Source organism: Solanum dulcamara, chromosome 4, assembly GCF_947179165.1.
Source record: "Solanum dulcamara chromosome 4, daSolDulc1.2, whole genome shotgun sequence".
Lineage (NCBI taxonomy): Eukaryota > Viridiplantae > Streptophyta > Magnoliopsida > Solanales > Solanaceae > Solanum > Solanum dulcamara.
In genome coordinates this window covers 4,105,175-4,119,575 of record NC_077240.1, presented here as the reverse complement: position 1 = coordinate 4,119,575, position 14,401 = coordinate 4,105,175, and the positions used below count along the sequence as shown (strand labels likewise).

Below are 14,401 nucleotides of genomic sequence, written 5' to 3'. Positions count from 1 at the left end.
TTGAACCGCATCACTAGCAGTTGGTGGTGGGCGTCACAAGATGTTATAATTCTCTTTTGCGTACAATTTAAGAAACCAACGCCTAATTTACATCTTTCTTTTCTAGGAGCATAAGTAAAATAATCAAAAACTCTCAAGCCTTCAATCGTTGGAACAGCTTGCAGTTGGTGAAAGTAAATTTGATCTTATTAAAGGAAGCGTTGACAGAACCAACAGGTTAGATGATCTTTTTTGAGACAAAAAAAAGTTAATACACACAAGTCACAACGCCATATTTCTATTTTTTACAGTGGAATACTTTTTTTAAAATGAGAAAAAAAAATGGGGAGAGGGGATTAAGGAAAGAAGATCCCCCAATGTACTTATTTCCACACTTCCAAAGTTTTTAATACTCTTGGCTAAATTTGTGACTAGTAAGTTGTAGTGCATCAAAATTATGCATGTTGGCCATATGATAGAATTGCACTGGAATATTGTTTACTAAAAAATTAATTATGTGCCTCACACAATTGACATTAATTGTCTGAAATTATTTTGTGTCACACACAAAAAAATAATCCCAAATTTGTGAACCTAAAAGTATTAGTCTATGTTTTATGAGACAAAAAAATTATCAAGTGAAAAGTTTTTCAAAAAAAAAATAAATAGAAAAATTGTAAAGAAACAGCCTTCACCTTTCACCTTTAGCATAACGTCTTTCTGATGGGAGTATTTTATTTCGTCGTCCTTTAGATTCATTATTTTAAGTATTGTTTAATCCATTAGTACGACTGGCATTTTTGAAGTTGAACTGATTTGCCAAAAAATTACTGTCGTCGTCGCCCTCCCTGCGATTTCATCACCGTCGTCCTTCTTCAGTTGCAGACTGGGCAGAAACCCTAATCGCCATGGGAGATAATCGTCAATCTTTTGTCCATCATGCTCTAGGTGGTGGCTCAGGTCTCTTCCTCGTCTACGCTCTTCTTTATATTCTTGCCTCTCTCTATATATGCATCCATAGCCCAATTCATGCATTTACATAAATTCAGATTTGATATTGACCTTATTGCAATTATCAATTAACACATCAATTCAATATGGATTTTGAAGTAACACTTGATCATGATGATAACCAACTTATCCTCCTCCTCTAGGAAGATGATATTATTGATAGGAAAAAAATTGTTGTAGCGGTTATTTTTTTTTTAATTGCAGTAGCGGATGTGCTGCTGTGGAGGAGATGGTGTGCTAGTGTTACTCTGCTTGTCAGTTCTACTGCGCTTTGGATTCTGTTTGAGCGAGCTGGATATAATGTCCTTTCCTTTGTTGCCAATGTTATGTTGCTTCTAGTTGTGATTCTCTTCTTCTGGGCTAAATCTGCCTCACTTCTTAACAGGTAATTAAATAAGTGCATGTAACGCGATTCAAAAAGTTTTGAGATAGTTTCTGATTGCTTTCTGAATGAGATTGGTGGATCATTGATTTTGTCTGTAGTATTTGAATATTGAAGCCTACTGTTAGGCTAATTCATAGTTTCTGTCTTCTCTCTGAATAAGATTGGTGGATCATTGATTTTGTGTTTAGTATTTGAAAATTGAAGCCTACTGTTAGGCTAATTTGTCACTGAGGCAGTGGGTGCACCTGAAGTAGATCTGCCTCTGGCTTTTGCATTTCTCTGTCTTTTCTACTGGGGCATGCATTTCAATTGTGGTTCTGATTGTGTTTAGCAATTGAGATCCTTTAATGATTATGCTATAGTAATACTTTTTATGGATTACTGAATATATTATGTCTGTACAATTCCAGGCCTTTACCTCCTATCCCTGATTTGGAGGTTCATGAGGAATCTGTGGTAAAGGCTGCTGACATGATGCGTGTTTGGATCAATCATGTCCTGATGATTGCCCATGATATTGCTATTGGTGGGAATTTAAAACTTTTTGTTAAGGTCTGTTCGTATAGGACTCCTTCCATTTCAGGCATCATGTTTGTCACGTTATCGTTCACATTTACATCTTATTAATATAGATTGGTTTATCAGGTTTCACTTGTCTTGTGGCTGATATCTTATGTTGGTAGTTTCTTCAACCTTCTCACTTTCATATACATGGGTGAGTAAGGTTCTTTTCAGGTGATATAAGTTGTTGTTGGGGATTTATTGTTGCCTGAATTGTGTATCTTTCCTTCAGGAATTCTTTTTAGCTTGTCTGTGCCTCTGTTGTACGACAAGTATCAAACTCAAATTGATGACAAGCTTATTATAGCACAAAAGGTCATTCAGACACAGTACAGGAAAATTGATGATAATGTACTGAGAAAGATCTCAAGGTCTTCAAATAAGGAAAAGAAGACTCAGTAAACTGTAATGTCTCACCTCATCCCTTTTTCTTACTCTCTCTTTCTCTAAGATATGAAAGATATACATGCAGTTTTCTCTCTGTCCTGTGCATATCTTCACAGGATGTCTGGGTTCTGTTATCTTGTGAAATGACTAGAATTAAACATTTGCTTGTCAAAATATTTTATGTTCTTCTGCTCTGAATCCTTTCCTTTTGATCTGTAAGCAAAGTACATTTGTTCTTCTGTAAGTTCTTGATATCCTAATACAAGGGGGGCACTAAACAAGAGTTAATTTTTGCTGCTTGACTTTATCTTTATCTTTCCTTCTTTTTTTCTTGTATAAGTAGAAGAATAATTGGATCTTGCGGTTCCTGAAGACTTTTAATATTGCCGCTACACCCTGATCACTAATGTATGATTTCCCTTGTTAAAGACCTTTCCCTTTTATGGGCACATTGATAGTCCTCTGACCATTGCAGATAGATTTTTTAGCAAACAACATAATGTGCTCTAGATGCCTTAATTTTGGGAGAAATTTGGAAACATAGGGAAAAAAACCATAGAAGTAAAGTAAAAGAAAGTGGAGAAAGTCACACGTAAGAGAAGATATTGAAGATTTGTCTCATTTTGTCTTTTATGTCTTTCAGCTATGTATTATCATGTATCCCTTTTTGCCCTTTAAAAAACTAAATGAATGTCATCCGTGATTGCTTTGACCAGAGAGACGACTCTGATTACCCTAAGGACCACCAATTAGTACGAGTTAGAAGTGGAAGGATAGAAAATGGTTATTAAATAGAGAATAAGCGAAACTATTAAGAGTCTTTGGGGGCCTAAAGGGCAAAATTATCTTTCCAGATCTACTCATCCGACTTCTCTGGTATTTCCCGAAGTGGGATTATTTGCTAAAAACTCAAGTATATCTCCATGTTTTATTTGTAAGTCTCTAATTATCACATGTTCATTCTATAATGCGATGAAGAGGCAATCAGTTAGCACGAACTTATATTAAATCACACTTTACCAACAGCAGTTTTTTATTCAGGAAGTAAAATGTCAAAATTGTTTCATCCATTTTGCAAGTGATTGTCTTGTTTCACTGAGATACTAGACATGACTAAGTGCCCCCTAAATAAGAATCTCAATGTGCTATATATCTCAAGCAGAATATTTAACTTAAACTTGGATGTCCTGTTTACTGTTTGCCTCCATGCTGATTATAAAGTTAGCTCAGCTGGTGATTCTGCTTCTCTTATTGCTATCTAACATTTGTGGCATATCTAGAAAGTAGAAAGAATGACTGCAGTATTAAACTTGTAGTAGGCCAGGAAACTTTGCTCCCAAGTTTTTGCATTGCTTTATCCTTTCGTACACGTCTGAATCTAAAGATTAACACTAACTAGCTCCCGAAGGATTATTGGGCATTCCTTCATGTAGGGAGGAGGTTGTGCTTGGAGGAGTAAGATAAAAGACAACTTTCTTTCTTCCATTCCACTCTTGCTCCAATTTCAACAGGACAAATAGAGCTAGCATTTGCTATAAGGGCCTCAGACTTGCCACTGCAAGGAAACTAAAAGGCTTTCTTTGTTTTAATATAAAGAAATATGCTCTCTTCCCCTCTTCTCTTTTGAGTTCATCTCATAGAGGGGAGCTATAGTTCAATAATATGGGTAATTTATCCTTATAAGAGGGAGAATGTGCTAAATCCATATGGATGTTCTCCCACAAGGATGGGTAATAAGCATAACTCAAGCGTTTTGCAGAGATAAATGGAAGATTCTCTCTATTCTTACATCAAGCTCGGTCATTGGCTGTCCTTAATCCATTGGACTATGGCGAATGAGGGACAGATCCAGATATTCTCTTAATATGGTGCAACCAAGATAATTGAATCTACTATCCCATGCAGAAACAAGGAAAATGTTGGTTAATCAATTTTACTATCTATCTTCACTAAACATGATTTTTGAAATAGGAAACTCAAAGAAATGAAAACAGTTAAATTTGTTCCAGTGAAAGTTTTTGAATGGACTTGTATATCAAATTAAACTATTCAATGTGATTACACAAGATAATGGAAAAAAAATTGAAAATGGGAGACAAAAATTTGTCAAACATGTTCTTTATTAACTTTCAAACAATCAAAAGATAATCTTTCTGTCCAAATTAATAGACTATTTTCACCAACCACTCTTTAGAGATCAACCAATCATAGATTAGTGTGTTTAATTTTCTAAAATAAAGCAAATATTTCCATCTCAAAATGACTGACTGCATACACTGATGGTATTGTCAAAGATCCACCTTGTTTATTATCAAAAAATGAAACATGCCAATTAACCATGCAACAACCAATACTATTACTGCACCTCATTCCTAAACTAGTTGTTTTAGGTTATATGAATCATCAATATCCATTCTACGCCATGTAGATTCAATTTTAATTGTTCGTCTGTTAAGACAAATTGCTTGTTCCCTAATACTAGAGGTTTTCTGCGATAGGTATGGACAAACTAAAAAGGCTCTTGGATGCAAAGTAATTTTTTTTAGAAAAATGGAATTAAAAAGAGACTTGTTTAAGGTGAAAAATGCTTACTTTTAATATAATTTATTTTCCTTAGTGCCAAGAATTAGTTATACATAATTATTTTTACCTTCTATTATTGTGATCTGTTTTCTAAATAAGCCTTGCGCCTTTGGCATAAAAGCTTTTGTTAATCCCTTACAGTGTGCTCGCTCTCTTAAATTACTCAGAAGTTTAAACAAGTTGGTCAGAATAGATTTAACTGGATACACAAATTTGGGATTTTTTAGAACCTTTAGATATTACTTCATAATTGCTGATATAAGTTTCTGGGTTTGGATTAAAAGGGATACCTGTCAGGTTGAAACATGAAACAGGCAATTAGCTTGTTGCTAACTTTTGGAGTGAGATCCTTATCTCGTGTCGCTTAGAGCGATGATTTACATGAACCAGATAGACAATTTTAAGTTCTTGAATTATTCCTTCACTCTTAATTTTGAGTTGCTGCTCTAGGCATGGGTTTGCTGATATGGTGATTCATCTCCTTACTGTTGTTCAAACAACATCCAAAGGCAGCTTGTAGAAATACAGGTCTTTTTGCTTCCACCCTCACCTTGTGTAAATATTAGAAGCTATGGATCTTTTGCTTCCACCCTTACCTTTAATCTTCTGCCAACCATGAGAGGGAATATGTCCCGATTGCTCCTTTTCTTGATTGCACGACTGTTTTACTTCCATTTCAACTTTGTTTCCCCTTGATAGTGGATTAAAGCAGATAGCTTAGCCGCATTATTCTGTGTTCATGACTGAAACTTTCATTCTCAAAGTTTTCTAAAATCTGTTTTGTTGATTTGTAGGTTGACCTGTAGGACTGTATCATCCAGCATCGTTGGAATGAGGTTTAATTGCTTGCAACACAGAGATTTAAAGAAGGCTGAACTGACTAGTGCTTTTCTTTTTTTTTGTGAATGGTTTTCGATGATCTTGTTTAGTGGAAGTGCCTGTGGCAGATGAAGTAATGGTTTACAAGATTGGAATTGAAATAGTGGCATGGTCATTTTGATTGGTAATCCACAAGCATTTCAATGGAGCTAGTGGTGCATATTCTAGAAGTTCTCTTTTGCTATTGATTTTGAATCTTTTATGATGCTTGTCGCCTAGTATTTGTACTCTAATCTAGTTTACTTTGAGCACCTAAGTAACTGCAGCTCATTTTTTCCTTTTTTGGGGTTGATATCTCACCTTTGTAGTTGATGGTCAGCTCTTTCACACGAGTTTCTTTTAGGTATCTTTGGAAGAAAAAAGTTTCCCTTTTGGCTGGCTTGGGTGGTGGTGGAGAAATGATATGTGATTGATGTGAATGTTGTGGGGCTTTGCAGTTTAATCAATTTCCAGAAATTTATCCTTCCTCTTTTCTTTCCCTTTTTTATTATGTTTTTTCTCGCTATTTTTTTTTGGTTTGGGAATCGACCTCTATTATTCCCAAATGACATTGAAGGATCATATTTTATTTACAGTAATATTGACCAATACTGTGTTATAGAAACTGATAATACGAGTACTACTTCGGGATAACTTGAATAGTAATCTATATTTTATATTATTTAGCCAAGTTTTGTTTGAACATTAATGGATCGTATTTATCGTGTTTAATGGAGTCGTAAGAGTGGTGTAAGTAGAGCAAAAATGCCTGCCCAGTGCCCAATGAATCAGGCTGAGCGTTTGTACTGATGCTTTCGATGTAGTATATTGAATTCTATTTTATTTTTTTAAGAATATATGAATATATTTTTTATTCCTCGTCAATTAATTAATTAATTCTATGTCCCAAACTCAAATTAGTGAAAATCTTGGAAAAAGAAGTGAAGAGTGAGTTCAATTTCTTGCTTTTGGATTGATTTTTAAGAGAAATAAAAGGAGAGAAAAGGAAGAGCAAGAGCATAAACAACTTTGTAAGTGTATAAATAAATATATAAAGATTTCCTATAAAAGGAAAATAAAATTAAAAAAGAAAAATTGTAAGTACCATGCAAAATTAATTATATTTCTAATCCCATTTAATTCCAACATTACCCTCAATTACAAAAACCCTCAATTACAAAAACCCTAGACCAAACATTCCTTTTCTCCTTTCTCCTCCAGCGGTTTCTTCATCTCTCCTCTCTTCTTCCTTTCCTCCATCTCTGCATACCTTTTCTGCGTTTTTTCGGTAAGCTTTCCTCTCGTCTTTCTCAGCTTCTCTATCTTTATTTGGCGAGTGTCTTCAATAGTGTTGATGATTGATTTGTTCAGGCTGTTGTCGTTTTATATGGTATGATGAGTTAATTGTTAAGATGAGGACCGAAAATAAAACTTTAAAAAATCGATGTCAGGTACTTCTACTTCAATTTGGCAATGATTAAGAGATGAATTGAATCATGGATCACTGTGCTTTTCTAGCCCGATTGTCTATCGAAAACAATACATCCTACCACCCTCCCCTGATCCCACGTGTGGGATTTCACTGGGTATGTTGTTGTTGGGATCACTGTGCATACTTGACTTGATTGCATATGTAGATGTAATTAGGGTAGTTGGTGGTAGCCCAAAGGTTCGCTCCGTTTTCTTTTCCTTGTCTCTTGTTTCATAAAATTCATTTAAATAATTAATTTTTTGTTTCATTTAGTTCTCTCTGTCTTTGTTGGCTCATAGTTCTTAACATTTAGTAGCTTCTTATAGTAAATTTGATAATTGATAATTTTTGTTTCAGAGTAAAGTTTATTCCTTTCCGAAGAAAAATGAAAGAGGAAGAAGTAAATAGGTGCCAGATTCAGGAGTGGTATCCCAGATTTAAATCTGATTCCATAAAAACAATGATTCATGAGCTACCCGAATCCTTTATAGAGTACCTTATGGATGATCATGGTCCGTTCCTTCTCCCCCTTTCCATTGATGATGATGATGCACTGCCTAATAGGATCCATAAACCTGAAGAAGAGGAGGACTTTGAAGTGTCTGAAGGCTCAGAAGATGAATCAGAACGACCATCACCTCCTCCTTCTTTCCCGGAACTAGAAACAATGATCAAGGAATCTATAAAGTCCCTTGGAGGTTCTGTCTTCCCTAAGCTTAATTGGAGTGCACCAAAAGATGCTGCATGGATCAGTTCAACTGGGAATCTTTGTTGCAACTCTTTCAGTGAGGTTGCACTTCTACTACGGGCATCGGATTCTCTAATCCATGATCTGTGCCATGTGTATGATTCCTGCAGTGATAAGACTGTCTCAAGGCCCCCAAAGTTTTTCCTTGCACTTCGCAAATGGTACTCATCCCTGCGCCCCGAGATGGAATTCCGCTGCTTTGTACGCAATGGGATCCTCGTGGGGGTCTCTCAGCGCGAGGTGACTGGATTTTATCCTGCTCTTGTTGAGAAGAAAGACGAGTTGATAACAATAATCCAGAGATTTTTTATATATAAGGTGAAGGGAAATTTTGAATCAGAAAGTTATACTTTTGATATATATGTCACAAATGATGAACGAGTTAAGCTTTTGGATTTCAATCCTTGGGGCGCATTTACCTTACCTTTGCTTTTCACCTGGGAGGAATTGGAAGATAAATTGATTCAAGAGGGAGATTGCTTGGAGTTTAGACTTGTAGATAGCCAGTGTGGGGTCCGTCCTGGTTTGAAAACTGCAGTTCCTTACGATTACCTGGATACTAGTCCAGGTAGTGGTTGGGATGAGTTTCTCAAAAAGGCTGATGAGGAATTGGCACAACAGATCAGGTCTCCTCTAGCAGGTGCTTGATTTTGTTTGATGTTCAAACCTTTTTAGAGTAATTTACCAATAATATACTTGTGGTTTGTTATAATAGTTCTTGACGTATGTAAACCAGATTGATCTTCTCATTTATTTGCTTATTTATTCTTAATTCATTTCTTTAAAGAAGATTTATCTTTTTTTCTTTATTATAGTAAGATAATGTGTACGAGATCCTTAAAAAATGTGTGCTTGATTTATGACCCAATTTGACATGATAATCTTCTAATATGGTTAGATGGTTAAATTTATATGTTAAGTATCTAAATGCTGGCGCACTCCATTTGGACAAATTATCTTGTAGCTTTAAGCAATTCACATATGGTGAATTATGTGATAGTAATGGCTTATACTTTTGGTGCTCTAAGATGTGGATTGAAGTCTGGAAAGTATGTTCTTTATAATATCACAGTATAACTATGAGAAGATAGAACATTACGATAAGCAGGTATGCCAATAAGCCATTTGAATTTTGGAACTGTAAGTAGTATATCACCTGTCTGCCACTGGAATCGTCAGTTTCCGTCCACTTGGTTCTGTTAAGCTTGCTGCCAAAGTTTATCTTGAGCCAGGATCAAACTCTCCAGGAGATATAGTTGCATTACTTGGAGCTTCCTTGCTTGGGGACATTGAGGATTTTGAATTCCTTCATTCCAAGGCATAATTTGTATGCCTGCACTTCATATACGCCTGAAGTTGCCCCCCAGATATATAGCCATCCTTGCTTCTGACGTCAATTCCACGAGCCTGTTACCCATTCTCATTGAACGATGGTTAACGAGCAAATCCCACTAGAAAACTCATATTGAGCTTAGGGTTCAGGGCTGAAAAGGTTGCTTTCCGCACCGTCAAGGTGATGCTCTACAGCTGAGTATCAAGGTGATGCTCTACAGCTGAGTTATATTCCGTCCTGCCCTATCGAAAAATAGAATGGACTGTGATCCAAAGTCAAAAGGGTCGAGAAATTCAACGCCACTATTCTTGAACATTATAAAGGCCTAAATCTTTACAATTTTTTGTTTGAGCGGAGAATGTGTAGTAGCCATTATGAAGTTTCAAGTAAGAAATAGAAGAAAGTTGGCTAACTTTCGATGAAGATTTTTGTTTGGACTATTGTAAGAAAACTCTCCAGAAAAAAATATTCCTTGAATGAAGAGGGTATTAAATTCCAATCAAATCCTCTACGGCTGAATTTCAGATTTTATGTCACCTGTAGATTTGTTTCATTTTTACTTTTTAATCCCATTGTCTGAAAACTCTATGGATGATTTTTTACAGGAGAAAACCATAGTGTGTTTTACTCAATAGTTATGTGCATTGGATGTAATTTACTGTTGATCAGAAAGGAGACATCAAGGGCACAATTTTCCACACTGTTTTGGTCTTTTAGGCATAGGACATTTTAAAGATCCAACGTTGTAATATATGTAATGTTAGTTAGGTGTGGAAAAAGACTGCTTGTTGAGTACTAAATCTTGAATAGTAGTTGACATGAAAATCTTGTAGTACATTTTATGCCGCCTTCATTTTCTTGGCATGTCAATGCTATAGCAAATGTAGTACGAAAGCAACTAGTGCAAATGCGTAAGCTGTTTTCGACTTGAATATCCCTCCTTTTTTCCTTCATAAAACAGAATAATATGGCATTTTGGATCTTGTTTAAGCGATCGACTTGCTAATTTAAAGAGTTTAGAATATGGTTAACACTAAAGGCTCTCGTGAGGTAGGCGTAAGAACCCAGCAACTAAAATGTTCAAGACCAGGAGTCCATTTTGAAAATATCACGCAACTTTGCAAAGATATTCCAAATCTGCAACGCTTGTTGAAATGTTAAGAACATTGTGATTCTTGTTTTACTTTAAAGAATAAATAGAGTTAAAACAACAAAAAGGAACAATAGCAGAGAAGACGAGGAAAACGAACACAGAAAGAAAGAGGTCGATATTTTATTTCTAGTAGACTAACACAGAAAAAGAGGGCGTTAGGTTTCTTCTTGCACTGTGAGAGGAGTCTTTAACTGGTGGCAAACAATTCCCTTTTTTTTTAAAGATGCTCCAGAAAGCATATGCAATGACAGTAGTTGAAATTTTTATCAGAAGCCTCTCAGAAATTGGAGAAAGAACAATAATTTCATTTGCAAGTTACCAAGGAGAGGGTCACTCATACTATAGTAAATACATGGCTGTGATCTCAAAAGACCTGAAACTTTCTCGAGTATTATGATGTTGACTCCCCAAGCACGTCATGCAACCCTTGGAACCGGAACGCTTTCTGAAGATGGTAAGGTGACTGAGCGCAACAGTTCCAATGAGAATGCTAGACCTAGAAAGTGTGAAACGATTGTATTTGCTGATGCCTGTAAAGATAACATGTAAGAAAGCAGAGATTAGCAATTCTTGAGCTCATTGAACACGTCGCGAATGCATGGGTGACATTAGACGAAAAATGCTTGAAGATCAAGAGATGAAAAGGGACCAACATGCTTCTCCCAGCTTGACCTCATACAGGAATTCCATACCTTTAATCAGTAGTACTAATTGTGATAAAAAATAAGAAACCTTGACGTTTTTGAAATAGACATTAAAATGATTGGAAGTACTTGTGTATGTAATATGTATGAGATAATTTAGGTAATGGCCAATTTTTCAGAGTAAATGAGACTCCACAACCATTTTTCAACCCCTCATAAAGCAAATTGTTCCCCTTTGTTGTTCTTGTCGATTTCAATCACCAGTTAATAGATGAAATATGTTTAATACATTAACGAAGGATACCAAATGGTAACAATTTAATGGCATACCTGAACCAGAAATACATCCAAAGCAAGCACAGGGCTGCTCCCAGGAGTCAAAGTCTGGTAAGGATTAGTTGATGTGGTAAGAGCCTTAGCCACCAATAAACCTACAGTTGCTTGCAAGCCAAGTACAGCGGCACCCATTCCCAGAAGGTTCACCACTATACCATTTTTCAAGCTTTTCACAACATCAGCACGAGGAGGAGCCTACAACAGAAGCAGTCAGTAGAACAGCTCCACCAAATCATTTGAGATACACTTACCAAGAAGTAAGAGAGATATACCTTATTAAGAAAAACATTATATCCGTGTATATATATATATATATATATATATATATATATATATATATAACAGTAAAATATAAAGCATAGAATGGAACTTTATCATAGCAAAAAGTCATTTGCGTGCGTATACTAAACATAATGAGTTCTATGAATACAAATTACAACAAAGTTAGCAGAAGAACAGCTAAAATTGGGGAATTCATAAGATACTTTCAACATTAACAAATCTTGTTCTAGAAATTCCACCATGATCCACATTACCCCAACCCCCAAAAGAACGGGAACAGAAACTGTAGCGTTAATTGAAATAACCACAAAACTGGAACCTATGAACTTCTTTTTTAATAGCAGGAATCCCCCAAGGGCCAATAGTGCAAGATTCGAAACTCAGTGGATAATGGAAACCCACTCACCGAGTTCCTTTTATCCTTCTCCATTTAAATACTAAGGTTTTGTACATGACAGGGTTCATATTTCTGACATGCACCTAATCCATGTCATACATTGTTGCACTCTTACCACTAAGGGAAGGTAATATCTCTGGAAGCACCAAACATTCCAGAGAAACTCCATGAAACATCTGGTTCATCAATATCCCAATATATTTTGTATATCTTCAAAGAGATGTCACCAACTTCAGGAAAAGCATCAGGAATTTTGAGGAAAAGCAGAAGCAAAAATTGGATTATGTGAATCATTAGTTTCTCATAGCACCTGGAACTTCAAACATCATCTGGCTCACAAATGATACATTTATTTCAGAACTAGCTCGATGGCTGAAGAAGCACCATCTCAGGTGACATCTATGTAATAAATACTCCTATTACAATTATACCAAAAACTAAAAGTCAATGCATCAAGTTGATAAGAATCTCTTACTATTTCTTTTTGCATATTGATTGGATGAGAGTCCAACATACTGTAATCTAGTTCAGAAAGCAATTTGAGAAAATCTGGGGCGTTACCTTTGAAGGCTCATTAGCTGTCTTCCGAAGCCTTTCAGACAAACGAAGATAGCCGAATGACCAAAAAACCGAAATGAAAGCAGCTGCAATTCCACCCGCAGTTGAGTAGAATGTGAAGGGAGATGTAATCTTCCCCGTAATAACAACAGAAAACGAAAGGATCACCGCAGCAACAAGTGTACATACAAGCTGTCCCCAAAACCCTAGAGTACCCAATCTCTTGAAGTACCTTGCAGTATTCAGTAGTCTTTTTGCAACCTAAATGTTAGAGCAAAGCCCAATCAATCAGTCTCTAACTCAAACACACATATACAACAACATTTAGTAATAGTCGAGATTGGATAAATGAACCCTAAATGTCCATTTCACATCATTTGGGGCAATTTCATTCCAATGCTCAATTATTCGACTCTAAAGGGGTTCTCTAAATTTTCTACTAATTCAAATACAACAATCAAACAAGATAAAATACAGCATCACTAACTTTTGGTACATATTAAAACAACTAAAAAATCCCAATTAAGAACCCAAACCCATTCTTTCAGAACCTACCATGGATCCAATTAAGCTATCTTTACTTCACTTCAAAGAATATGCAGCAAAGTTCAAAGCTCCTTAACAAAATACAGCATTAAATGACACAATTTAGCATTTTGACAACCTTTATTTCTTTTTCTCACACTAAAAGAAAACCCTATAAGCAGCAATTGATTCATTGAGGTACATACTCATTGACACTCCCAATAACCAAACTCAGTTCACAAAGCTAAAACACTCTTAACACAAATCGAAAGGTGCAATTCGTAACAATTTGGTACACATTGCAAAATGCTACAAAAAAGGTACTGCAATTACTTCAGAAATAGGAAGTACCTGAGCTAACTTAGCTTTTTCAGACTCGTCATTTGGGGAAGTGTACGGTGCAGAAACAGGAGAAGAAGCCAAGATTCTGTTCCTTTTGATGATGAGTCTGAATTGAGGCAAACTAAAAGGCTCTGTTTTCAAAGGGGAAAAAGGTAATGATGAGGGGGACGAAATTAGGGTATTTGGGCATCGGAGGAACCTATACCGCCACGGTTTGCCGGCAGGTGGAGGAGTAAATGGCGCACTTCCGATGCCGGGGCGAGCCGCCGGCAAGAGTAAAGTTTGCATAGCTAGTTTTGCTCAAAAATTTACTCAAGTATCTACAAACGCAATGTTTAAGCAAAGCTCCATACTGTTTTTCAGGAGATTATAAATTTATTTTTTAAATATTTTTTCAGATACATCAATATATATTTTATGAATATTTTTATTTTTCACCTAGGAATCTCAAAATAACACATTATGTTTTAAATTATTTATATTTAAATTTTAAAATTAATGTTCCCCAATTTCTTCAATCTTTTATTTAAAATATTCAGGTCAAAGCAACAAAAAAAACATAAAATTGATTGCCACACCTTGCATCTCGTTTTATAGTGATAGTTTTGTTAAAATTTAACAAAAAAAGTGTATATACTTTTCTTGTATTTCTTCTCATCCTAAATACTTGTCATGTTTGTCTATGTTCTTTTTTTTCACTCTTTAAGAAAAATATTAAGTAGAGGATGATTTGATTAAATTATATTCATATATATACTGAATGAACTTCTTTTTGGGAAAATTTACTCTGAATGATCACATGGAAACAGTGAACAAGATTTTTCCTAATGTGAAAATTGATCCGCACA

At 35.6% G+C, this 14,401-nt stretch overlaps 3 protein-coding genes across 5 annotated transcripts; 2 read left to right on the top strand and 1 right to left on the bottom strand.

Annotated features, from left to right (window-relative positions):
• Positions 1 to 644: 644 nt before the first annotated feature.
• Positions 645 to 6,252, top strand: LOC129885594 (reticulon-like protein B11). The gene is made up of 6 exons (XM_055959926.1): positions 645 to 939; positions 1,195 to 1,375; positions 1,786 to 1,927; positions 2,021 to 2,090; positions 2,169 to 2,341; positions 5,701 to 6,252. The coding sequence occupies exons 1-5, from the start codon at positions 888 to 890 to the stop codon at positions 2,336 to 2,338; spliced, it is 615 nt and encodes a 204-aa protein (XP_055815901.1). The 5' UTR covers positions 645 to 887; the 3' UTR covers positions 2,339 to 2,341; positions 5,701 to 6,252.
• Positions 6,253 to 6,906: 654 nt separating this feature from the next.
• LOC129885593 (uncharacterized) lies at positions 6,907 to 8,772 on the top strand. Of its 3 annotated transcripts, none has more exons than XM_055959925.1 (3): positions 6,942 to 7,052; positions 7,216 to 7,350; positions 7,593 to 8,772. In XM_055959925.1, exon 3 carries the CDS (start codon positions 7,621 to 7,623, stop codon positions 8,629 to 8,631), a length of 1,011 nt encoding a protein of 336 aa, XP_055815900.1. In that variant the 5' UTR covers positions 6,942 to 7,052; positions 7,216 to 7,350; positions 7,593 to 7,620; the 3' UTR covers positions 8,632 to 8,772. The 3 variants fall into 3 exon arrangements, with proteins under 3 accessions (XP_055815898.1, XP_055815900.1, XP_055815899.1); XM_055959924.1 differs by having other exon boundaries at positions 7,216 to 7,433; XM_055959923.1 differs by lacking the exon at positions 7,216 to 7,350 and having other exon boundaries at positions 6,907 to 7,052.
• A 1,791-nt stretch (positions 8,773 to 10,563) lies between these two features.
• On the bottom strand, positions 10,564 to 13,927 carry LOC129885592 (protein TIC 21, chloroplastic). The gene is made up of 4 exons (XM_055959922.1): positions 13,563 to 13,927; positions 12,690 to 12,947; positions 11,444 to 11,644; positions 10,564 to 10,999 (listed from the first exon to the last, which is right to left on the bottom strand). Exons 1-4 carry the CDS (start codon positions 13,839 to 13,841, stop codon positions 10,886 to 10,888), a joined length of 852 nt encoding a protein of 283 aa, XP_055815897.1. The 5' UTR covers positions 13,842 to 13,927; the 3' UTR covers positions 10,564 to 10,885.
• Positions 13,928 to 14,401: the final 474 nt, after the last annotated feature.

Coding starts and splice junctions, on each gene's coding strand:
- LOC129885594 (XM_055959926.1), top strand. CDS start 888: ATGGGAGATAATCGTCAATCTTTTGTCCATCATGCTCTAGGTGGTGGC. Junction 940..1,194: donor TGCTCTAGGTGGTGGCTCAG/GTCTCTTCCTCG, acceptor TTTTAATTGCAG/TAGCGGATGTGCTGCTGTGG. Junction 2,091..2,168: donor TCTCACTTTCATATACATGG/GTGAGTAAGGTT, acceptor TCTTTCCTTCAG/GAATTCTTTTTAGCTTGTCT.
- LOC129885592 (XM_055959922.1), bottom strand. CDS start 13,841: ATGCAAACTTTACTCTTGCCGGCGGCTCGCCCCGGCATCGGAAGTGCG. Junction 12,948..13,562: donor AAAAAGCTAAGTTAGCTCAG/GTACTTCCTATT, acceptor TCTAACATTTAG/GTTGCAAAAAGACTACTGAA. Junction 11,000..11,443: donor TGGATGTATTTCTGGTTCAG/GTATGCCATTAA, acceptor TTATCTTTACAG/GCATCAGCAAATACAATCGT.
- LOC129885593 (XM_055959923.1), top strand. CDS start 7,621: ATGAAAGAGGAAGAAGTAAATAGGTGCCAGATTCAGGAGTGGTATCCC.